Below are 26,787 nucleotides of genomic sequence, written 5' to 3' on the forward strand. Positions count from 1 at the left end.
ATGATCCTAGTTCTTTTCAATCCATCTGGGTTCTTTGGTAATTTGATTCACTGTGTATCTCCTTTGGAAAAATAAAAAAGACAAAATTATTTTTATTTTTATTAATTTGTCTATGTTCCTTTTTTTTTTTTCATCATTCAAGTGGAAAATGCTCAATTCAAACTTCATATCACTAGTTTTAGTCATGTTTGGTTTGATGAAGAGCATTTTTGATCCACGGTCTTGTGATAAATATGAGTTTATTTCATGATGATGACGGTATATATTTCAAGCTTCTTCTACTTCCACTTTTTATTCTTGTGACTGGCTGGAAATAGTAATGAAGTTCATATGCTTTGCTAAGAACCCGACCTATCAATATAACTTTATATGTTCTGTTATCATTTTACCATATACAATGTTACATTCAATATCTGTAGGTGGAGTTGTAAACATGAAAATAAATGTTAATTATGCAATTAAAAGATTGGTTGATCTAAATGAGTCAGCCCTTAGGCACTGGAAGGATACCCTGTAATATATAATAGACACATGACATTGAAACCACCAGTACCACCATTTGCCACAGTTGACATCACAGGCAACATCATTCTGTTAAGAAAACTCCACACCCTAGTGATCAATGCCATTGGTTATGAAGTTTTGAAAATAAAATAATAGAATTTGAATTGCAAATTGCAAGATTTTTCCAAAAGAATGTTAGAAACAATGTTTTGAGAGTTCTCGGTCCAAACTATAATTGAAAATCATTTGTCACTGAATTGGCCAATCATCATGGGAATTTTTTGGATTCCCATGATGAATCATTGCTTAGTTTTCTTCAAAATTCTAACTAGGACTAATCATTTTTCTTTCTAAGCCATTTAACGGGAAGTACTATTTTTTTATTTTTTATTTTTATTTTTATTTTTATTTTTTATTTTTTAATTTCAAGTCCAATGATCAAGATTTAATGCTTAATAACTTAACTTTTATTGCTCTCTTTATTTTTGTTAGTCACTGAAAAGAGTTCCATGGAAAATATACATCCTGTAGTAAACTCAAATCATATTGTCCTTGAAATTGAGTTTTATATATATATATATATATATATATATATATATATATATAAATGTTTAAATCATGCTTAACTATTTCTGTGGCATTTGATGCTGCCTCTTGAAATTGCACACACATGATCAATTGCAATTTATTTTCAACAGCAGGACAATATGGTGGCTGTGGTGAAAATTCCAGTGATCAGTCTGAATTTTTTTTATGGTATGTATGTGTGTATGCATACATATTTCCTATTTTTTATTTTGCATTTCAATAAAAGAATCAGAAACTCCCAGCTATCCTGTGCTTTGACCACTTTTCTTCAACTTTCTTTGAATCGACTATTCCAGACCAGCTTGCAATGTTTTCGGATTGGATTCATCTGAGAGTTGGCATGAATTTGGTTTGTCCCCTTCAAAGCAGATCAATAGGCAGCACACTTGGGTTGTGGTGTAAACTTTCTCTGTTCATCCCACCCAGAAAAAAAGTATTCCAAGGTTTTAATTTGCAGTTATTAGGATCTGAAAGTACCAATAAGGCAAAATCTGTATTTTTATTTAAGGTTGACAATTATTTAACTGCAGTTCAAATGAATCGTCTCTTTGCATCCACCTGCCCAGAGCCAGTTGTCACCGTTTCTCTCCATATTGTTTTGCCAACAGGTTAGACTTGTCTTTTCCTACTGTAGTATTTTGTCTTGGAAGCTTTACTTGTATATTGTCTGGTATGGTTTACCTGTATATTTCTCTCTAACAATATCATTGTGAAATATTGAATCTTATACTTCAAAAGTATGAATTATAAATAATATGTTCTCTTCGTACGAAAGTAACAGCTACCATGTATACTTAACAAGTTTGAATTATAAATAATATGTTCTGTTAGAAGGGAAGCAACAGCTACCATGTAGATTTCGTCTATTAACTTCTATAAAATCCTATTTCATAATTGTCTTGTTTGCCTGAAATCAGATGGACAAGAACATGGATGAATTTTGTTATTCTAACACAAGAGTGCACATGGACTACATTGACTTGAATTGGAATAACCAGTTCTGTTGTTATTTAATACATTATATAAGGCCGTGCAATTTTTATTTTTTATTTTTATGTACTTGATGTGTTATTCACATAGACGTAAGATTTTCGAATATAAACCACAACTTTGCATAGGATTGAAGGATTTTTATCTGATGATTTTGGCCACTAGATCGTCAATCATAAAACCCCTCACTCACTCAAGACAGGTCTTCTTAGTAAATGGGGAATCATAAGTAAACGGATTCACTTTGAGAGTTTGATCTAGGATTGATTATACTAGCATGAAAGGGTTTGTTTGAGGGTTAAAACTTGCGACTTTCATGTTGAAAGTTTCATTTTCTTTGAACCATAAGAAGGGTAAGAAGGGATGTGGATGGGTAACAAGCGCTAAGCCCATAGGGGGCTGTCTTTTAAATTTTATTTCTAAAAAATTCTTGAATGTGTTGAATAGTTGGTTGATGTCTTTTTCCCTCCTCTCCAATTATTAATATGGTTATTGAGACATACAATGATGGATGTTATGGAATTATGTTGATCCTCACTATTTTAGCCCGCGGGAAGGGGAAATGGTTCTACACCACCAGAAATAAGATAGAAAGCTTATGGATTTAAAGGTTAAATTAGTAATCATCATGACAAAGAAAAAATCGATTTAATTGATTCATTAAAATTCAGTTTAGTTGCAATTCACTAAGCTCTTGGATCAAACAAGCTATTTAGAATATTGAATAAGATTATGAGAAACCCTTTGAACAATTGCAGTGACATAATTTTTTTGGATTGACAAATACCCTGTTAGTTCTATAAATTAAACTGTCAGAAATATGGTCGAGGGCTTATAAATTAAAAGGTAAAATTGGCCAGAGTCATGGCAAAAGACAAATTCATTTTAATTGATTTGATTCACTTCATTAAAGTGGTTATGGATGAATAAGCTTGTGAGAGGCCCTATGAATGATTGTAATAATAGAGAACAATGACATAATAAGAATTCATTAAAAAAGATTAAAAAATCCATCTTGTCATCCCATTGAGCCCCACAGCATGAATAATCAAGATCAGAGAATCCAAATCACAGGAAGCCAATTAGCCCATGGGAGAAAAAGGAGGCATGCCAGAAAAGAATGAAATATAATAGAGCAGAATCAGCTTTTGTATGTTTATATTTTCACTATGCGAGAGACCTTAAATTTAGATTTGTTTGGATTTAGGTTTGTTTGGATTTAGATTTTATATAATACAAAATTATTTTTTGAAATTTGTTCAAATACACAAAAATTTAAACGTCAGGCTAAATCTATTCTCCCAAAACAACATCTGCTCTAGCGAACTGGACAGGTGATAATATTTTTCAACATGGACATCACCATCAGTCTTCATCATCTTCCTTGTATGTGATACACAACACCTGTCAACAAAGAGAGAATAGGCAGCGGGGGAAGGGAGGAGGGGCTAGGGCTAGATGCGCCAGACACTTACTGTAATGGGATTCCTGCAGTGAACGTAATTTTGTAATAGTAAAATCTGTAATGAGCCATCCATCGGTTATGAGAATGAATTAATTATGAGTTAATTATGGGTATTTATGTATTAGATATAAATATTTATAGATCCCTTATAGGATATGTAGTATTTTCCTATGCTGCCGTCAATATGTCGTAGAAATTTGCACTAGAAAAAATAAATTTTGAAAGAGATTATCAACTAACGGCCAATGAATGGCTACAGAATATAAATGTTGTCTCTTCCTTCAAAAGCCCATAAATAAAGCCATGTATAAAAATGGTTCAAAAGTTACTTCTGTAGTATTCATTCACCATTGCACAATCATGCAATGGAATTTGGAAACTAGAACCCATCATTTAATCAGAATGGATAAACTCAATGAGGATGGGTCTTCTTAGTCTTCTCCTTTTGTCCCAAAGCCAGCATCAAGAATCTTCGGATGGGGAAGTCAGTGAGGACTAATAAAGACACTGAAACAACTGAAGGGGACATGCCTAAAAGTAATCATGTTTATTTTGACAGTTTGGTCCAAATTTTATTTTACTAGCACGAAATGATCTGTACAGTTGACTGAAATCAATGAACTGAGGTTCAGAATTTTGCATCCTTTGCTGTCTAAAAATATTATTGTCATATCTTTCTTATGAGATTATCTTGTTAAAAAAATAAGAAGAAACAGACACATTTTTCAATATATTTTTGCTTGCATGCCTTGATTAAAGTGACATATGAATCACTTAAAATTCAACTTTAAAGTGTTCTTAAATGTGTAAATTGTTAAGTGAATGTTTGAAAAATGGGAGAGAGGAAATCAAGAAGAGCAGCTGTTTTCCCTCGTCTCAAGTTATTAATATGGCGCCGAGACAAAAACAGATGCATATTATGAAGTAATGTGGAAATGTTGGAGGTCGTGTTAGAGAGGGAGGACTCGTTCCATGGAAGACTTGGTCCGCACTCCTTTAGCGTGGGGGAAGGGGTAACTATTCTAAATGCATTAGAACTGTGTGGACGTGAAGGACTGATAATTAATGAACACATTAAAAACCACTACATGGATTATGTAAAAAACAAGTGATCAATTTGATTCCATTAGTGAGTTTGGTCCACAATTGATTTTAGAAGATTTCGCCTATATCAAAATTTAATAATATAGGTTCAATTATTCCTTTCCATATATTCCTTCTAAAGTTAATAATAAATTTATATATATATATATATATGATAAATTGTAAAGTCATTTCTAACATTCAAAGTCTAACATAGGGGCTGTACTATTCATAATACTATTTATATGGTGGTTGCACTATTCATTTGGTGGCTGCACAAGTCTACAAAGGTGGTTATACTATTCATTTGGTGGTTGCACAAGTTTACAAAGGTGGCTGCACTATTCATTTGACGAATTTGAAAAAGAGGCTTACAAAACCCCTGTATATAGGGAAGTGGTGGTAAAGGAAGACATCCATCCCAAGCATCTCCAACTCCACCTTTAGAGAGAGAAATCAAGTACTCTCGTACAAAGTATTTCTGTTGTAACCTGTGTTTCTAGTTTCTCCTAATTTAAGAGAAGTCGTATCATTATTTTTCTTAGTGGAATCCTTCTACTCTTGCCCGTGATTTTTCCTTCGATTCGTTTAGGGGTTTTCCACGTAAAACTTGGTATCAATTCCTATTTTCTCATTTCTTATTTTAGCTGTGCAATATTGTTCATACCCATTCAATTTCCTAACAGTGGTATCAGAGCCTTGGGTTACGGCCTTTGGGTTGGGGTTACTATTCACACGTGTTATTGGATACTTTTACAGTATTGTGAACGTATATGAGATTTGTTCAAGTATACAGTTCCATTCATTTACGATACTGTTCACTTATACGGTATTGATCACGGTGAAAAAGTGGGAGCCGGTTTAGTGGAGGAGCAGATCTTATCTACTACAATGGCAGCAAAGTATGAAATTGAGAAGTTCAATGGAGGTAATTTCTCCCTTTGGAAATTGAAGATGAAAGCGGTCTTGAGAAAGGACAATTGCTTAGCAGCAACTGGAGACAGACCAACAGGGATAACTAATGAAAAATGGAACGAGATGGATGACAATGTTGTGGCTAATCTTCATCTAACATTAGCAGATTCGGTGTTATCAAACATTGTAGAAAAGAAGTCAGCAAAAGAAATTTGGGATGCGCTGACAAAGCTTTATGAGGTAAAGTCACTTCACAATAAGATCTTCTTAAAAAGGCGACTCTACTCTTTTTGAATGAGTGAGTCCACATCAGTTACAGACCACATCAACAATCTTAATACGTTGTTTTCCCAACTGACAACGTTAAGCCATAAGATTGAGCTAACCGAACGAGCGGAGCTTCTACTCCAAAGTCTGTCAGATTCGTATGATCAACTCATCATCAACATTACAAATCATATTCAGTAAGCTAATATAGTCTTCGATGATGTTGCGGCAGCTGTTCTGGAAGAGGAATCCAGACGCAAAAACAAGGAACAAGTTAAGGCACTACGGATGACGAGAGGAAGATCAACATAACGTGGCCCTAGTGGGAGTCACAATCATGGTAGATCAAAGTCAAGGAGTAAGAAGAATTTTAAATGCTACAACTGTGGCAAAAGGGGGCACATCTCGAAGGATTGTTGGCATAAGAAGAAGAATGTAGGGAAAGCTCCTGAGGAGAACACTTCTCAAGGATGCACTGCGAGTACTTCCAGTGATGGCGAAATCCTGTATAGCAAAGCGGAAACTATCTCTAAAGGTGGTAAGAAACTTACTGATGTATGGATCATGGATTCAGGAGCAACTTGGCACATGACCTCTCGCCGAGACTGGTCCCACTTTTATGAACCTGTTTTAGGCGGATCTGTATTCATGGGTAATGCCCATGCCTTAGAGCTCGCTGGAGTCAGTAATATTAAACTGAAGATGTACGACGGTACGATTCGCACTATTTAAGGGGTACAACATGTGAAGGGCTTGAAGAAAAATTTACTGTCTTTTGGACAGTTAGATGACCTCAGCTGTAAGACTCTTATTGAAAATGGGATCTTGAAGGTTTTCAAAGGCGCGCTTGTATTGATGAAAGTAGAAAAGATCATAGCAAATTTATACACACTACTGGGAAATACTATACAACAGGGAGACGCATCAGTTGCATCAACCCAGGAAGAATCAACGATAATGTGGCATCGCAAACTTGGCCACATGTTCGAATGTGGTTTGAAGATTCTTTCAGAACGTAATCTTCTTCCCGGACTCCAATCAGTAAGTCTACCTTCTTGTGAGCATTGTGTTAAAAGTAAGCAACATAGATTAAAATTTGAAAGATCTACTGCCAGAAGCAAATACATTCTAGACTTGATTCATTCTGATGTATGGGAATCACCAGTTCCATCTCTAGGAGGAGCGCATTATTTTGTATCATTTATTGATGACTACTCCAAGAGATTATGGGTGTATTTAATGAAGAGGAAGTCAGATGTGTTTCTAGTGTTCAAAGAATTCAAAGCGCAGGTGGAACTTGAATCTAGAAAAAGAATCAAGTGCATAAGGACAGATAATAGAGGAGAATATAAAGACGGAAATTTTATTTCATTTTGCAAGCAAAAGGGTATTCAAAGGTAGTTCACTGTTGTGCATACACCTCAGCAAAATGGCGTAACAGAGCGGATGAATAGAACCATATTGGAAAGGACCAGAGCCATGTTGAAGACTGCAGATCTAGCTAAGTCATTCTGGGTAGCGTGCAGAGTTCAGAACCGCTTGTTATGTGATAAATCGATCACCGTCAATAGCAATTGGTTTGAAGACACCGATGGAGATGTGGATTGGTAAGCCAGCCCAATATTCTTCTCTTCACATATTTGAATGTCCTGCATATGTAATGTATAATGCCCAGGAAAGAACTAAACTGGACCCAAAGTCTAGGAAATGCATACTTTTGGGTTATGCTGACTCCGACGGAGTCAAGGGGTATCGCCTATGGGATCCCACTGCCCGCAAGGTCGTAGTCAGCAGGGATGTGATATTTGTAGAAAATGAAAAGGAAAACTAGCAAAAACGACTATGTTCAGATAGAAAAAAAAAGATCTTTTACTGCGCACCAGAGCATGAGCACAAACCAAAGAGGCATGATCATTCGATGGACAAGAACCAATGCATCAATTATGTCATGACAAGTAATACTGCATATTGTCTTTTAACAGAAGATGGAGAGCCATCAACTTTCCATGAGGCTACTAGTAGCACTGATGTTTCTTTGTGGATGACAGCAATGCAGGAAGAAATTGAAGCCTTGTACAGAAATAATACATGGGAGCTTGTTCCATTACCACATGGACATAAAGCCATTGGAAATAAATGGGTCTACAAGATCAAACGAGATGGTAACGATCAGGTGGAACGATATCGTGCAAGACTGGTAGTAAAAGGGTATGCTTAGAAAGAAGGTATTGATTTTAATGAGATATTTTCTCTAGTTGTTAGACTTACTGCTATCAGAACAGTATTAGCTATGTGTGTTGTGTTTGATTTATATCTAGAGCAGTTAGATGTGAAAATTGCTTTTCTTCATGGAGAACTTGAAGAAGAAATTTACATGCTCCAACCAGAAGGTTTTCAAGAAAAAGGAAAAGAAAACTTGGTTTGCAGGTTAACCAAATCTCTGTACGGTTTAAAGCACAAGAGATTTGATTCCTTCATAATTAGCCTCACATACAACAGACTCAGTGCAGACCTTTGTACATACTACAAGAGTTTTGGTGATAATGATTTCATTATTTAATTGTTGTATGTGGATGATATGTTGGCTGTAGGCCCCAACAAAGAAATAGTCCAAGAATTGAAAGCATAATTGGTTAGAGAGTTTGATATGAAGGATTTGGGACCAGCAAATAAGATTTTAGGGATGCAAATTAACCGAGACAGAAAAGACAAGAAGATTTGCCTTTCTCAAAAGAATTATTTGAAGAAAGTCTTGTGACGCTTCAACATGCAAGATTGTAAGCCAATTTCTACCCCACTTCCTGTTAATTATAAATTATCCTCAAGTATGTGTCCTAACAATGAAGCAGAGAGGATGGAATTGTTTCGAGTGCCGTATGCATCAGCAGTGGGAAGCCGAATGTACGCTATGATTTGTGCAAGACCAGATATTGCTCAAGCAGTTAGTACGGTTAGTCGGTTCATGGTGAATCCTGGTAGAGAGCATTGGAATGCTGTGAAGAGGATCCTAAGATACATTAAAGGGACCTCAGATGCTGCATTATGTTACGAAGGATCATAATTTATTGTCAGGGGATATGTTGATTCAGATTTTGCAGGTGATCTTGACAAAAAAAAATCCACTACAGGTTATGTGTTTACTTTTGCAGGAGGAGCAGTAAGCTGGGTATCAAAATTGCAGACTGTTATGGCATTGTCTACGACTGAAGCTGAATATATGACAGCTACGCAGGCTTGCAAAGAAGCAATATGGATTAAAAGACTATGGGAAGAACTCGGACACAATCAAGAGAAAATTTCTTTATATTGTGACAGTCAGAGTGCCTTGCATATTGCAAGGAATCCAACTTTTCATTCCGGGACAAAACACATCGGAGTACAATATCACTTCATTCGAGAAGTTGTGGAAGAAGGAAGTGTGGACATGCAAAAGATTCACACCAAAGACAACCTAACAGATGTTATGACAAAACCAATCAACACTGATAAGTTCATATAGAGTAGATCCTCTTATGGCTTAACAGAAACGTAAGTGGCATGAAACTGGCAAGACTAGAAAGGATGAAAGAAAAAAAAAAAAAGGATTTGAAAATGACTTTAAGTGGGAGAATGATAAATTGTAAAGTCATTTCTAGCATTCAAAGTCTAACATAGGGGTTGTACTATTCATATGGTCGCTGTACTATTTATATGGTGGTTGCACTATTCATTTGGTGGCTCCACAAGTCTACAAAGGTGGCTACACTATTCATTTGGTGGTTGCACAAGTCTATAAAGGTGGCTGCACTATTCATTTGACGACTTTGAAAAAGAGGCTTACAAAACCCCTATAAATAAGGAAGTGGTGGTGAAGGAAGACATCCATCCCAAGCATCTCCAACTCGACCTTTAGAGAGAGAAATTAAGTACTCTCGTACAAAGTATCTTTATTGTAGCCTGTGTTTCTAGTTTCTCTTAATTTGAGAGAAGTTGTATCATTATTTTTCTTAGTGGAATCCTTCTATTCTTGCCCGTGGTTTTTCCCTCGATTCGTTTGGGGGTTTTTCACGTAAATCTTGGTGTCAATTCCTATTTTCTCATTTCTTATTTTAGCTGTGCGATACTATTCCTACCCATTCAATTTCCTAACAATATATATAGACACACACATCCACCACTATAAAGGGCGACACAAAAAAGCAAAATTTGAGACATGTCACTTGGAAGGATCCTATTGGCTGAAAAACAATTTTTTTTAAAAGAAAAACATTAAGTTTAATACATCTCTAAAAATGTTAGTACAACTTTTACAATTGTAATTTTTGTCTAAAAAAATATAATTGTTCTAATTATCCATCAATTGATAATTTTATGCTAGATTTAATCTTGTGGAAGAAGAATATTTTAGAAATAATGAGATAAAAAAAAAAGAAGCAAAGATGAATACATATTTCACATGCATGTTGTGGAATTATGTGAAAGACTTTGAAGTTATTTTTGGAGACTCCATGCATAGAAGACTTGAGTCTTCACTCCTTTGACCCGAGGAAGGGGTCATGACATTTTTGTTTTTTATAAAAAAAAAAAAAACAAACTTTATTAATATGCCCTCACTTTTGATGGAGGAATACCGTGGTTACAAGACAAGCATTGAGAGATTATAGATAAAGAAATTAAAGTCTTCCCGAAAACAACACCAACAACCAATCAAAATAAGACTACAAAATCAAACAATGCTAAATAAGAAACAAATCTAAACAAACTTATCAAAAAAATAATAAAATAAAATCAAAAAATCAAAACCCACCAAACAAAAATCGAGAGATTGAACTAATGACGAAAGGAAGTGAGACCTAACATATCTATCCAAAGCATACCTTTCAGAAAACGTGGTAAAAGATGTTGTTCTTCGTAAATAACAATGTTTCTCATTTTTCTTTCTCTAACAAATACAAAAAGGAAGATAGTGACCTTATGAGTTTAAATTAGTTAGCAAATAATAGTCTATATGGTCTATGCTTCTTGGAGGAGGCATAGACTATTACTTGAATTCACATTGTAATTTTTGGTTCCTTTTTTTACTACATATATTCGACATAAAATTATCACAATACCTTTATTTATGTAATGTTGAATGTGCCTATATTTGATGGGATTAACTTGAGCCATCTTAATCAACTCTCTTTCATTTGCATAATCTATTTTTACAATCATGAGTTGAAAACTGCAACCCGTAACTTAAGGCATGATTGGTGAGTAATTGAATAATCAATTATAGTTTTTCGTATTTACGAAATACTGTTAGGTTTTTTATAATCATATTTTGTTTTATTTTATTTTTTTCATTTTTTGTTGAGATGACTTTTTGGCATATATATGGCTACAGAGTACATATGTAATCTTTTTGCTGCGATCCTAAGTTAAAGATTCATGACTGCTAAGAGTTTGAGAATTGAGATACTGATATGCCAAAAGAATTGGTAGGAGTTCCCAAAACGGATAAGATTTTGTTGTCATATATAAAGTTATAACTCACCATGTATGAATTTTTCTCAGTACCCAGACACAGTGTGTTAATAATTCACTAATACTTCTATTTCAATAGCAACCACAAAGCTTTTCGAGATGGCCAACTAAAAATTTTTGAAGACCAATGTAACGGACAGCGTTGTTTAGTTAAAACATGTCATAATGGTGTTGCCACCTTTTGGTGTAATGCCATAAGACTGCTTTTGTCTACATTCCATGAGGTGGTGTCAAATTGTCAATTCTCACCCTTTTTTATGGGTCAAGGAAATTGAATTTTCAAACCTAAACTTCAAGTTTGGGCAAGGTTGAAAATTTTTGAACCACAAAATGGTTGATCTTAAAAAAAAATACATGTCTAATTATTGCTAAACTATTGTTGAGACATTAGGTGCAATCTCTTTACCCCACATCTTAATGTATATATATGGTAGAATAGTGGTTGCAAGGTCAATACCAATCTTAATGTAATTTAGGTTGTATTTAAGAATATAAATTTTATTCATTAGATTTAATTCAATATGGTGATTTTGTGATCCAAAATCCAATATTGAAACTTTCAAAGGCATAGGCCTGTTTGGAATTTAGAAAATCTTAAAGAAAGGAAAGGAAAATATGATGGAATTTACTTTTTCATGTTTGGTTATCAAGAAAAGTAAGAAAGGAAATAAAAAATATATCAAACCAATGAATAAGAATATAACTTTACGAATCATTTACATTTGATTTTTCTTAATCTTTAACGATTTTAAAATAAATTTTCATTTCTAGAAATATTTGATATAGAGGGAAAGTATAATGAAAATTGAGTTTTTTTCCCCCATCCTTTTTCTCAACCAAAATCCTTGATCCAAATAGGCCCATAGTCAAGGTCATCAGTTGTGGAAAAGTAAGAAAACTGGAGAGTTGGGGTTTCATTTTTTTATTAAAAAAAAACATAAATTTTCTAATTGTTCATTAGGTGATAATTTTATGTTAGTTAGACACTTTTTTTAAAATAATATGCTTTGGCCCAAGGAAGGGGTTATGACTCAATGAGTCTTCATTCACTCCTTTGGCCCAAGGAAGGGGTTATGACTCATGGAGTCTAAAACACAAAAAACAAGATGGTGACCTTGCGGACTTTAATTAGTTACAATATAGTAGTCTACTTGTTCACACTAATCATTTTTTTCTTTTTCTACTACATATATTCATAAGAAAAATACTTTTAAAAATTTATAAACTATCTCACTAAATTGTTGATATTTTCAAAAGAACTTTTGAAAAATTTCATACTATGAAGCATATGTATGATGTTCATTCTGAATGCTAGTGCTACCACACACTTGTCCCTAGGAAAAGAGGAAACATGAAGATATAAAGTGTTTGTAATTTTTTATTTTATATTTTGCATTTATCATTTAATTTCTAATTCTTTAGATTTTGTTGTCACGTACTTTTAAAATTAATTTAAAGAATATTTTTATGCCTTTACATTCATTGCAATCTATTCACTATGAATTATTTTAAGTTGATGGTCAACATACCCAGAGTATGATTTACTATTTAATTAATATTTATACAAGACTACTACTAAATTTGCTTAATATCCTTAATATATGTTCATCATATACACGCGGATGATGTCTTTGAAAGCTTTAATTTGTTAGAAAGTTTTAATCTTTTTATTTGATTTTTACAAAACTATTTTTTTTGTGTTTTAGCAATGTTTTAAGATGTTGAATAGTAGAAAAAAAAATTATGAATATTTTTGTTGAGATGACTTTGTGCTGCAATATATGACTTTGTGCTGCAGTATGAATTGGGAGTGCAGTGAAAATTAAAATTAAAATTAAAATGAATCAATAAATTGATGGGCATCATCACCTCCAATGCCATTAACGAGAGTGCTCATTTACTTCTTTTTCTCCTGGCATCTTAATTTACATTTCGTTTTTCAATGGACAACAAATAATAATAATAATAATAATAATAATAATAATTTTTTGAAAAAAAAAGTAGGCACCACTCCAACCGTATGATTGATTCACCTTGCTAAATTTCAGCTTTAGGTGGGCCTCCCATACAACCTGCAGACCCGGTGTTATACTATAGCCTCTGAAAGCGTAGAGCATAAATGTATGATTGAGCTGTAAGTTCAAGTTCTTTGAATCTTTGGACTGACTGCATACAACATCGTATGTAATTACGGGATGGAAACTAAATAAATATCATACATAAATGTAAGCCTGCAACCAACGTTCTAAAATTGATGGCAGCAGTATGAAGTATGAATTGGGAGTGCAGTGGCTGCCTATAAATAAGTTCCCTGGGAACCATTCCATCACCACTTACCCAATCTTCTTTATTTCTCCAATTAATGCAGATGGGGTACTGCAGGAGCCTTCAACCATCATCTCTTCTTTATTTCTACTTCCTCCTCCTCTTCACATTCTTCCCTTCCCAATTCCCAATCTCCACTTGTTTCTCCCCGCTCCTCCCCTTCTCCTCCTCAATTAATCACTCTTCTTCTTCTTCTTCCCCTCCTCTTCCTTTTGGTGCACGCATATTGTGCCCTCAGGATGAGAGTGCTGCTTTGCTCCAATTTAGCCTATCGTTTTTCATTGATCCACTTCCTTCTTATGAATGTGAAGATTCTGCATACCCAAAGACGAGGTCTTGGAAGGAAGGGAGTGATTGCTGCAACTGGGATGGAGTCACCTGTGATTTGGTCACCGGTCATGTCATTGGCCTCGACCTTAGCTGCAGCCGCCTTTCTCTCAAGGGTACCGTCTTCCCCAGTCGTTATAGTAGCAGCAACAGCACCTCCCTTTTCTCCCTTCACCATCTCCGCAAACTCAATCTCGCTTACAATTTCTTCCGTGGATCACACATCTCACCTGAATTTGGGCACCAACTTACCAGCTTGACCCATCTCAACCTATCCGACTCTGTATTTGCAGGCCCCACTCCCACCGAACTATCCCACCTTTCCAAATTGATTTCCCTTGATCTCTCTTCCAATGGACTGACATATGAACCTCAAAGCTTCAAAAGGCTCCTTCACAATCTGACTGAAATCAGAGAGCTATTTCTTGACACTGTCAACATGTCTAGAGTTACCCCTGCTAATTCCTTCGTGAATCTATCTTCTTCTCTCTCATCTCTCAGTCTTTCTGAATGTGAATTGCAAGGAGAACTCCCAATTAGCCATGATATTCTCAGCCTACCAAACCTAGCGAAGCTCGATCTTTCCTATAACCCATCCTTGACCGGTCATCTTCCAGATGTTGTTTACAACACCAGTTCCCTCGTTTGGTTGGATCTGTCGTATACTGGATTTTTCGGAGAAGTGCGCAATCTCAAGTCCCTGAAGTATCTAGGTCTCTCCAGCTGCAACTGCTCTCGTGCAATTCTTGCGTCCCTTGGTTCTAGCCTCAACCAACTCACCCACTTGTATCTTTCAAATAACAATTTGAGTGCTGAATTCCCATCATTAATATCCAACCTGTCACAACTCCAAGTACTTGACTTCTATAATAACTCTCTCCATGGCACAATACCATCTTGGTTGTTTGCTCTCTCATCCTTGCAATGGTTAGATCTTAGTCGAAATCAACTTGCTGGTCCTCTTCCTTCTCAACCAAATATATACTTTTCACATCTCACATACCTCGACTTGTTTAATAACTCTCTCCATGGCACAGTACCATCTTGGTTGTTTGCTCTGTCATCCTTGCAATGGTTAGATCTGAGTCAGAATCAACTTACTGGTCCCATTCCTGAGTTTCAATCTTTTTCATTTGAGTATATAGATTTATCATACAACAAGCTCTATGGTCCCATCCCAAACTCAATCCTCAAGCTCCTTAACCTAACTTCTCTCTATCTTTCATCAAATAATTTAGGCGGCATCTTAGAGCTCGGATTTTTCTCTATCTTTAAAAACCTCAAGAATCTTGATCTTTCAAACAACAATTTGTCATTGACTCAAACAGATGACATCGGCCTTTCCTTCCCTAATTTGACTACACTACATTTGTCCTCTTGCAACATAAGTGAATTTCCAAATCTAAGAGGCTCAAAGAATCTAAAATTTTTGGACCTATCCGCCAACAAAATCACTGGAGAGATCCCCAAATGGGCATTCAACATGTGGAATAATTCCTTGATGTTTTTAAATCTTTCTCATAACTTTTTGACACATGTGGATGAAGAACTTCCTTGGGAGAATCTATGGTATCTTGATATTCAGAACAACATGATTCAAGGATCACTCCCAATTCCACCATCCTCCATGGAAGTCTTTTTAATCTCAAATAATCAACTAACAGGAGAGATTCCTTCTTTGATTTGTAATGCGAGTTCCCTTGAAATCCTCAAATTATTCAACAACAGCTTGGGCGGCATGATTCCACCATGTTTGGGAAACTTTAGTGATAACCTTTTAGTTTTAGATCTTCGTATGAATCATTTTAATGGTACCATTCCTGACACTTTTGCAAACGGTAGTTCCTTAAGAACTCTTGGCCTAGGTAGCAATCAACTAGAAGGAAAAGTGCCGCAATCTTTGGTCAATTGTATGGAGTTGGAAGTTCTAGACCTTGGAAACAACAGAATAGTTGACACGTTCCCCTATTGGTTGGGAAGCCTCCCAAAGTTGCATGTCCTCATCTTGCGATGCAATAGATTTCATGGCCCTATAGGTAGCAGTTCCAAGACTGAATTTTTCTCATTTGAGTTACGAGTTGTTGACTTATCCTCAAATAATTTTACTGGTTGTTTGCCATTGAAGTATTTTGAAGGCTGGAAAGGCATGATGAATGTGGATGAATCTAAATACAAATTGCAATATATCAGCACAAATACTTATTATCAAGATTCCATGATGGTAACGATGAAAGGTTCTTATTTTCGCATGGAAAAAATTCTGACAATCTTCACAATGATTGATATGTCAAATAATAGTTTCAATGGGAAGATTCCAAAGTCAGTTGGAAAGCTTAAATCACTTCGAGGACTCAACTTTTCACACAATAGCCTTACGGGTGATATTCCAACGTCACTGGGAAATTTGACAACACTTGAATGGTTGGATTTATCTTCAAACAATCTTAGTGGGGAGATTCCTAAGCAATTGGCAAGTTTGTCAACTTTAGAATTCTTAAACCTCTGCCAAAACCAACTGTTTGGGCCCATACCTCGAAGCACCCAACTTGATACATTTTCAAACTCTTCATATTTTGGAAACTTGGGATTGTGCGGGTTTCCACTATCGAAAACTTGCATAAATGATAATGCGACAACACCAACATCTTTTCTGTCCAACAAGATGATGACTCACACTTTGTAAGCGGATCCTTTTTGGAAGCGGCATTGATTGGATATGGTTTTGGAATTGTGTTTGGATTGGTTGCCGGGTTTTTTATGTTTTTAACTGGAAAACCTAATTGGTTTGTTCACATCATTGAGGGGGTTGAAAAGAAGAAGGTGAAAAGATTGAGGAGAAGTGGTTGCAAGTAATGACTAAGAAGAATTTGATTTTGAATGTTTTTAACTAGTGAGTGATGCAAACCTTAATATATATGTATATATATATCTTGCACTATTTAATTATCAGGCTATATATGCAATATGTTTCTTGAAGATAGTATGTAATTCAAGCTTGTCTTAAATGTAGTAGTAAATATTTATTTTGCATGTCATACTAATTTGCTACAACATTAATAGAAATAAAAAAGTTGTGTGTTGATGAAAATGATTTCATCTTTACATATTGAACATGAAAGGCAGAAGAAATAGATTTTTGTGCGTAGGGTTTTTAGTGGTTGGAAAGAGTATGTTAAATTATATGTGTAAAAAATAATAGCTGGAGTATAAATGCAATTAGCAATAAGCAATGAGACATTAATTAATCTAGTGTTGAGGATATCATATTGCATCTTAAATAATAAAGGATCAAATATTTCAAACTAAAATTCTTTATTGTCCAAAGTTTTTACAGTTGCAAATGTACAACTCATCGGAGCGTTCTGCAACCAGTTAGCAAGTCCAATATGGAGCTAAGATTGAAATTTAAAAAAAAAAAAAGTTATAAACATATCGTTTATGCGGTGAGCTATCAAAAACCCTTGACTGGATATGCGACAACACCAACATCTTTTCTGTTCCAACAAGATGATGACTCACACTTTGTAAGTGGATCCTTTTGGGAAGCGGCATTGATTGGATATGGTTTTGGAATTGTGTTTGGATTGGTTGCCGGGTTTTTTATGTTTTTAACTGGAAAACCTAATTGGTTTGTTCACATCATTGAGGGGGTTGAAAAGAAGAAGGTGAAAAGATTGAGGAGAAGTGGTTGCAAGTAATGACTAAGAAGAATTTCATTTTGAATGTTTTTAACAAGTGAGTGATGCAAACCTTAATATATATATATATATATATATATCTTGCACTATTTAATTGTCGGGCTATATATGCAATATGTTTCTTGAAGATAGTATGTAATTCAAGCTTGTCTTAAATGTAGTAGTAAATATTTATTTTGCATGTCATACTAATTTGCTATAACGTTAACAAAAATAAAAAAAAAGTTGTGTGTGTTGAGGAAAATGATTTCATCTTTACATATTAAGCATGAAAGGCAGAAGAAATCGATTTTTGTGCGTAGGGTTTTTAGTGGTTGGAAAGAATATGTTAAATTATACGTGTAAAAAATAATAGCTGGAGTATAAATGCAATTAGCAATTAGCAATGAGACAATAATTAATTTGGTGTTGAGGATATCATATTGCATCTTAAATAATAAAGGATCAAATATTTCAAACTAAAATTCTTTATTGTCCAAAGTTTTTAGTTGCAAATATACAACTCATTAGAGGGTTCTGCAACCAGTTAGCAAGTCCAATATGAAATTTTTTAAAAAAGTTATTAACCTATCTTTTATGCAGTGAGCTATCAAAAACCCTTGGCGGGAGTCTCTAAAATGTTGGATTCGGAACAAATATTATTGTTGGTTTAGTTGTGATCAGATCAATGACTCTATCAAAAGAAAAAGTGAGAATAGATTCTCAAAATTAATCATCAATTAGTTTAGGATCCTCTCATCAAAATTGAGAGCTAAATGCAGATTGTAATAAAAATTGTTCTGCTTTCTCGTAATGTGCAAATTTACTCAACCATTCTGTAAAATTGACATGTCAATTAAGTCTCTTATATCATTATTTATTTGTTTATTTTTTGTGAGAACATGAATCGGCACAGATGCTCATTGATCATTAGGAGAAACAGAGTGTGAAGGTGGAAATTTCATATGAAGGGGATGGCAGTGTCAAATTAGAAACAGCTGGTCTTCCAACTGGCTGGGGGCAGAGAAAAAAAATGAAAAAGGAGATAGTGAATGGATGATTGGATTTTGAGTGGGGAGTGAAGACAAATTGTTGGGCCATCATACTACTGAATCTGCAAAATAATTAAGAGACTTTTGGTTGCCTCAGTACTTCATATGAGTAAAATATTTTAGATAGGTGTACTAATTACCTAAAATATTTTACTCAAAAGTTTAAATTGAATGAAATTTATTTCATTTGGTGCCATTTGTTCAAAGTTTTGTTTGGAGAAAGAAAAGAAAAATAAGAAGTTTATTTTTTTAGTAAAAAACTCAAGCTTTTGTTCATTAATTTGGTATTTGTTTCGTTTTTTTTTTCACTTTCTTTAATATTCAATTTTTTTTTATTAAAAAGATAAAATTATTTAAAATTTTCATATTTATCTTTTTACTTTAATGTTTTTAATGTTTCGAATACGACCTTGGTGAGCTAAATGTAACGTTACTACTAGTGCCACAACTACATTGTATATGACAACAAATTATTGTAGAGAAATTCTTCCCGCATTCACTTATTAATGCGTGAAGATGAATCTTAACTTAAAAGTAAGGGGAATGAAAAATAAATAAATTAAAAAAAATACCATCTCAACTAATAGTTTAGACTCTTATCAAGTAAATTATAATCTTTTTATAATTATTAAAAAATAAATGAAAATTTGAATTAATCTTTTTAAAATATATATAGCAGTTTATAATCTTACTTTTTTTTTTGTTGTTTTTGGTAGTGCGGTTTTAATGGGTTGAGTATTTATTAATATTTCATTTTATATATTATTGAATTTTGAGCTAAAAAAACTGCACACGCACTCTTTGCTTTGTTTTTTATTTTTGTGAAGTGCCACTTGCCCAACTTAAAAAATATTTTGAGAATACATAATTATTTTATTATTAGTCTTAGAAAAAATATAAAATAAATATACCTCATGCGCATGATTATAACAATAATAATATCATATGATCCTAATTTAAAAATCAAATTTGAGAATTTATATTTCTAGAAGTACTGTCTTTAGAGTGTAAGATTTTTAAATATTGTGAAATGTGTGCCAATTATGATAAATAGTATGGAAAACAAAGAGATAGATAAAGCAACAAAACACATAAATTTAACGTGATTTGGCATGACCTTCTGCCATAATGCCTGCGGATTCTCCGACCAATTTTCTAAAAGCATTTTCTTGACTTCTTCAAGATTACTTTCTTCTTCTTCTTCTACCTGATTTATCTGTAGGATCCTTTCTGAAACCAATTCCTTCCAATTATCATGCTTCTCCTAATAATCAGACCTTCTATCCTCAACTAACATATAATTTCTTATATTAGTACCTAGGGACTTAGGGATAAAATGGTTATCTAGGATTATTTCTTCTGAAAATATCGTAAATGACTGATATTTTCTAAGAAACACAATTCCTAACAAAAAATCATTTGATAATTCTGGAATTAAGCAAAGAATCTGCTCCTCATAATCTTTGCCATTCATCATAATCTACACATTTTTGGCAATCTCTCTAATCCGGAGTAATGTACTGTTGCCAATTATGACTTGACGATTCTCTGATTCCCAAGTTACTTCTGGAAACCTGATCCTGGTGCAAGACCACATACATTTAGCATCAATGAGGGCTGTGCATTCTATCTTACTGATAGAAATATTCGCCAAAATTTCCCTTTCTTCGATTTTGGCACTAAAAATGGATGCTCTCATATATGTTATACGGGATTGGTCTTCTTCCTCATCTACATAGATAGGGATCCTTATGGTTCTCTGACCAACTACCCTTCTACTACTTGAGGGTCTTAATTCAGATGGTCCATATTCTTTTAACCTTGTTTTTGAATTAATATCTTTCTCTCTTGATACACTCGCTCTACTAGGAGTATAATCACTTAGAGGTTCTGTCATAACTAATCTATTTGCCTCTTGTCGTACTGACTCTGGCAAAAGATTTTTCAATCTTTCTTCTGTTCTTAGGGTTACCCAAATCTGTGGCCAACTTAGTGCTCTTGGATTTACCACCTCTGGTTGTAATCCTCTAACTGAGTCGGTTTGATTTGTCTCGAAGAGTTAATTGAATCTACTAACTCCCCTTATGAGGGGTGGTTTCCCCGTATTATAGAACTTTAAATACAATCTAGTTATGAGTCTAATGCACCTCCTATCTGGGCTACATTTTAACATATTCTGCTAATCATGTGTATTAACTCTAATCTGTAGAGTTTTCTCCACACTCTTATCTTCAAGATCAACATGTAAATCTGGTATAACTATTATTCAGGCTGCTCCTGAATGTAAGTTAGCCCTTGCTCCTCCTAGTAAGGACCTAACAAAATTACCAATGCTTCCATCCATAGCTGTAAGAAGGATAGGAAGATACCCCTAGGGTGTGGTTCGGGTGGAAGTGCGGGTTGCAGGAGCGCCTTTCACATGGTCAGGTGTTCAAACCCTCCTGGACTCGTTTTCGCCTCTGGACTCCTGAATTTACCCTCCCTTTGGAGTTGTGGGGTCAACTTCAAGGGGCGCAGGATTAGTTACATGGACCGTAAAACGGACGCGTGGATACCCGGTGCGTATTCCAAAAAAAGAAGGATAGGAAGATCTTGCCCTTTTCTTACTAATGGATCTATTCCAACCCGAATAATTCCATAGTGGTCATATCTTGTCTTTTTGTCCATTGCTTTCTGGACTTCCAGTGTGGTTAGTAATGGAACAATAAATGTCCCTGCATCCATACTCGATACATCTGTCGTTACCTCTTTCTCGATCACCTTTACAGTTTCCTTCTAAGGTATCCATGAGGTCTCGTGTAGTAATCCACAAAATAAATAAATAAATAAATGAAATTTAAATTTAAATTTAAATTAATTAAAAAATAAATATTAATTAATTATTATTAATTAAATAATATAATATAATAAGAATATAATATAATATAATATATATATATATATATATATATGTATATCAGTGGTTTCCTCAAGGATTAGGAAACATAAATTTTTTTTTATTTTATTTTATTTCTTCTTCTTCTTCTTCTCAGTCTACGCACGTTTCCCTCATCTCTTCTCTCCCACTCTCCTCCATCTCGTCTCCATTATTCGGCCGACATTTTTACTGGAACGGATATGTCGTAGGAGCGGCGTAGGCATATCTCGTAGGGTAAGGTCAAATTTCAAATTTACCTCAATTTCTCTTAACCTATCAGTCCCATTAACGAATGGAAATTTCTAGGAGACTCGTGAAGAGACTTCCACAATTTAGCTAGAGCGGGTTTTTAAATTGGAGTTCCAGGAGTACCAATCCTAAATCGGGGTTAAGTTTTATAATTTAGACTTTTATTGGGCTATTTAAGGTATTCAAAACTTAGGAAAATTTTAGGGAAAGTTACTTTAGGAATTATGATGGATAATATGGTGAAATTTGAATTTCAGGATTTTAGGGGGTTTTTGAACACCTGGGGCACAGGCCGGGGTGTTATCGGGTTTTTTTTTTTCAGGAATTAGGTAAGGGGATTAGGTTAATTCAGCAATTTTATGAAATTTGAATCAATTTAATTATTTTGTTTATACAAATATATTTATTTATTTATTTATTCATTCATTCATTTGGGAATTTAAAGGCTATTTTGAAAACCAACCGTTCGAAATGGATTTTACAAGGATATATGGTATGCAATTTTTGAATTAAATGAATGGTGAAAAGTTTGTTTATTTATATGGATATGTTAAAATGTAGAAAATTATCTGGTAGATGACTTAATTTGTATGGATTATTGTATATCTGGATTTGAGATTTTGAAATACTGAATTGTTTGAGAAATACTGGAATTGTTGAGAAAAATTGGAAATGCTTGTGAAAATACTAGAACTTTTTGTGAAATGCAGGTGTTTGAATTAACGGCCAGTGGCCGGGTATTGTTTGATTGGCCAAGGGCTCGGATCGTTATTTGACGGTCGAGGGCCGAGTTTGAATTGATGGCTATATGCTAGATTGTATTTTGTGGCCGGGGGCCAGGTTTTGGAATAATAAGGAATATATGTGAATTAATATTTTAAATGGTAATTTTTATTATCTAAATTGCATGTTATGTTTTAGGAACCCTGGGGACTAGTGTATTGTGAGCACGCTACCATTGCTAATTAGACCATGTGCACCCACACTGTTTGGATAGAAGTGTAGGGGGTTAAGCCGACTGCCTATGTGAGGTTGAAGTAAGGGCGTCGAACCTCGGTTTTGCTGTGGATGCCTGCAGATGCAAAGGATGTTGTTTTTTACTTTTTTTGGACTGATCACCCAGGCTTAGTCCAGCCTTCGGGTCGCACAACTCGTGCCATGGGGATGTAAATGACGTGTTTGTCACAGGGAGTGTCTTATATGCATATCTGTTAATTTATACGAATACGGTTAATTAATAAGATAATTTCGAGGGCTTACTGAGAAAGGTGAGTGTCATAGTAACAGTAATGGTACTATAGCAGAGGGAAGCTACTTGTATGGGCAGGTAATCTTCCCTATCCTTGGCTAATTGTGTGTGTGTGTGAGTGTAAAATAAGAATGTTTTCATAAATGAGTTTATTTGCTTAGTGAACTGGTTATTTTCTGTACACTAAATGCATGCTGGCCACACACTGACATTAACTTTGTCTTTCCCTTACTGAGTTGTGCCTCACCCCTACTTTACAAACTATTTTTTCAGGGAATCCTAGAGATCGGGTCTAGCAGGTTAGAGGATCCGGGCTAGTGGTGTAAATTTTATATAGGTAGTGTGTAGATAGAGATTTTAATTTTGTTTAGTTTTATGAGATGTAATTATGTGAAAATGGATATATTAGTATATAAAGATAGTTAGAACTCTAGTAATGTAATTTGAGGATTTTATATTTTATTTCCGCTGTGCATGTATGTTTTATATTTGATAAAAAAGGTATCAGGTACACTGACGTCACTAAAGTAGCAATCCGAGCCCACGTGGCGGGTCGAGGTCGTTACAGGTTGTATTAAAGCCAAGGTTTGTAAGGTTCTGCAAACTTTGAGGATTGATAATTACCAGAGTATAGGTTGAGATAAGATAGGGATAGGGGTAGGTTAAGATGGGTTTTAGTCTGGAAGCTTGAAGGAAGAAATCTATTGATGGACTTCTGTGATTTTTTAAATCAGTCGCGAGTTTCAAAAAACCATGGTAAATCCATCGATGGTTTTGTTTCTAGGTTGAGGGACTTGAACTCAAAAATTTAGGTTGAAATATTAGGATGAGTTGGTATATATGTGATATTAATGTTAGAATTGTGAATTTTACCTCAATGGTTTTGTGATAAAATTGGGATACGAGTTGTTAAATTAGAACCTATATATTATATCAATTCCATAATTCTATATTTGCATTAATAATGTTAAATGTGAAATTTATAAGTCGGGTTATATCCTATTTACATACTGTAAAATAGTGTCATTGTATTATTTGAGTTAGGTGCAACCCACTCGTTTGTGTCTTGGGGATTTTTTTAAAATTATGTGGGTTAGAAGTTCAATTGTTAGAGACAGAGTTAGTAGTGGGCACACCGACAAGGTCAGTGCTAGTATGTAGCAAGGTGATCAGGGATTATCCAGTAGAGATTTAAGGGAGAGTGCTTCTTGCTAGTTTGATAGTCCTTGATATGCATGGTTTTGATATTATTCTGGGCACGGACTGGCTAGCATCCAGCTACGCAAGCATTGACTATCGCAGAAAGGAGGTGGTAGTCCGACCCCCTGGGGAGCAGGAGTTTGTATTTTTTGGGTCATGTACGCGTTCGGCACCACGGATCCTTTCGGCTATCCAGGCAAAGAGGTTACTTTTGGGGGGATGCCTGGGTTACCTTGCAATGATGAAGGAAGCACTGAAGGAGGAACTCAAGTTGGAAGATATCCCAATGATAAGGGAGTTCTCTGATGTTTTTCCAGAGGATTTACTAGGGTTGCCTCCTGATCGGGAGGTGGAATTCGCAATTGATTTGATCCAAGGGACAACACCAATCTCCAAAACCCCATATAGAATGGCCCAGCTGAATTAAAAAAGTTAAAGAAGCAACTACAAGAGCTTCTAGACAGGGGGTTTATCAAACTGAGTGTATCGCCCTGGGGTGCACCGGTGTTGGTTGTGAAGAAAAAGGATGGATCGATGAGGATGTGCATCGACTACCGAGAGACTGATAAGGTAATGGTGAAGAACAAGTATCCATTACCCCGAATTGACGACCTGTTTGATCAGTTTCAGGGTACACAGATTTTCTCTAAAATCGATTTGCGATCTGGATATCATCAGGCGAAGGTTAGATCTGATGATGTATCGAAGACTGCTTTTCAGACTCAATAAGGCCATTACGAGTTATTGGTAATGCCATTTGGGTTGACGAATACTCCAGCGGTATTTATGGATTTGATGAACAACGTATTCCACGAGTACTTATACCAGTTTGTTATTATGTTCATAGATAATATTTTGCTCTATTCAAGGAGCCCTGAGGAGCATGATGCTCATATGAAACTAGTGTTTCAGGTGCTCAGGGAAAAGGGGTTATTTTTTAAACTTAAGAAATGTGAATTCTGGTTAGAGCAAGTTGCATTTTTGGGTCATGTGGTATCCAAGGAAGGGATTTCAGTGGGATCGAGCAAAGTATCCCATCGGATGTTGTAGTTGACTGCTCTTGGCTAAGGCCGAAAAACATGCAGGAATTCAGTCAGAAATTTTCTAAGTCTGTCGGATACTACCGCCGAGTGTCGAGGGGTTCTCCCGATTATCAGGGGTTTTTTGACATGACTCCCGGGAGCGGAAGAATGGGAAATTTGAGGAAGACGAGTGTGACGCAGACTTATAGGAATTGAAGCACGTCTGTCATTGCCCAATTGTTGCCCCCTTCATCGGTGAGGTGGATTTGTGAATTGACAGTGATGCATCGCAAAAGGGACCTGGTTGTGTTCTAATGAGACAGGGGAAAGTATGGCATAGGGCATATGTAGTTGAAAGAGACGAAAAGAACTATCCTATGCATGACTTCGATGTGAAGAAGTTGTGTAGTGCATTGAAGATTGCTGACATTATTTTATTGTGTAAGGTACGCGAGATAGTTACTGAAATAAGAGTTTCAGTATTTCTTCACTCAGAAGGAGTTGAATATAAGGAGCACAGATGTGCTCGAGTTGACAAAGGACTATGCTACTGCACCATTAGCTATCACCCAGAACAGGCAAAAACGTGTGTAATCTACTGCACTTGAGCCAAAAATAAGACGGGTACGTCAGGCACTCGGTAGTTACTTTAGTTATGGCTACGCACCAGATCGTGATGACCAGAGAGTCTTAGGTGTAGATAGATAGAATAGTAAAGGTAATACATAGAGTGTTCTTATTTCTAGTTGGTGGTTCAATAGGCTGTCGGGAGAGAAATCAAAATAGCTCAGTTGAAGATACGAATTGATGAGATAGTTAGAGAAGCTACGGGATGAGTAGCACTACGACTTTAATGTGGTGAGGATGGAGTTACTCAAATTTCACAATCGATTATGTGTGCCAGGGGTGAGCAGAGCTAAAGAGGACAATTGTAGGGGAGCTCCCATTATCTTTATATTATTACTCCAGGTAGCACGAAGATGTAGAGAGAATTGTGAGAACCTCGTTCTGGTGAAGTCAACATGAAGAGGGAATTACTAAATTTTGGCCATCCAGTGTTTGATGTGTAGCTTTTGGTGAAGACAGAACACCAAAGGCCAGCAGGAGCACTTCAACCATGGACATCCCTAATGGGCAGGGGGGCGCATACTCTCCGATGGACTTTTGTATCGAGATTGCCTTCAGGTTACAGGGTAGTAGTAGAATGCCATATGGTAGTGGTGATTAGATTGACAAAAGACATGTTCCAGGAATTCCAGTTAGAACAGTTATTCACTGGATAATGGTCTAGCAGAACCTATTTCAAGAGATAGTCAAAATACATGGCTGTCGCCAGTATCCACCTATCGCGTCTTTTTCTGGTTTAGATTTGTGAGTGGCCGGCCCTTCACTTCCTATTTTTGGACAGCAGTTTGCACGGGAGCGTTGCGGTTATCCCCTCCCTTCCGTCCG

The 26,787-nt window shown here is 35.3% G+C and overlaps 2 protein-coding genes across 3 annotated transcripts in view; both read left to right on the forward strand.

Moving 5' to 3' along the window:
* Window positions 1-1,207: 1,207 nt before the first annotated feature.
* Window positions 1,208-26,787, forward strand: part of LOC131156712 (uncharacterized) — a 50,187-nt gene continuing 24,607 nt past the window's right edge. The window contains exons 1-4 of one of the 2 annotated variants that reach the window (XM_058110610.1): window positions 1,208-1,260; window positions 1,389-1,535; window positions 1,623-1,700; window positions 17,295-17,763. In XM_058110610.1, coding sequence (XP_057966593.1) covers window positions 1,212-1,260; window positions 1,389-1,535; window positions 1,623-1,700; window positions 17,295-17,365 — 345 coding nt within the window. In that variant the 5' untranslated portion in view covers window positions 1,208-1,211 and the 3' untranslated portion in view covers window positions 17,366-17,763. Of the gene's footprint in view, window positions 1,261-1,388; window positions 1,536-1,622; window positions 1,701-17,294; window positions 17,764-26,787 lie in introns of those variants that run through there. The other variant, XM_058110601.1, reaches the window with a different exon arrangement.
* On the forward strand, window positions 13,451-16,969 carry LOC131156519 (receptor-like protein 7). Its single transcript, XM_058110272.1, has one exon. It carries the CDS (start codon window positions 13,680-13,682, stop codon window positions 16,650-16,652), a length of 2,973 nt encoding a protein of 990 aa, XP_057966255.1. The 5' UTR covers window positions 13,451-13,679; the 3' UTR covers window positions 16,653-16,969.

Source organism: Malania oleifera, chromosome 1 (genome assembly GCF_029873635.1).
Source record: "Malania oleifera isolate guangnan ecotype guangnan chromosome 1, ASM2987363v1, whole genome shotgun sequence".
Taxonomy (NCBI): domain Eukaryota; kingdom Viridiplantae; phylum Streptophyta; class Magnoliopsida; order Santalales; family Ximeniaceae; genus Malania; species Malania oleifera.

What these genes read in the sequence shown, in the direction of transcription:
- LOC131156519 (XM_058110272.1), top strand. Translation starts at nt 13,680, where the DNA reads ATGCAGATGGGGTACTGCAGGAGCCTTCAACCATCATCTCTTCTTTAT.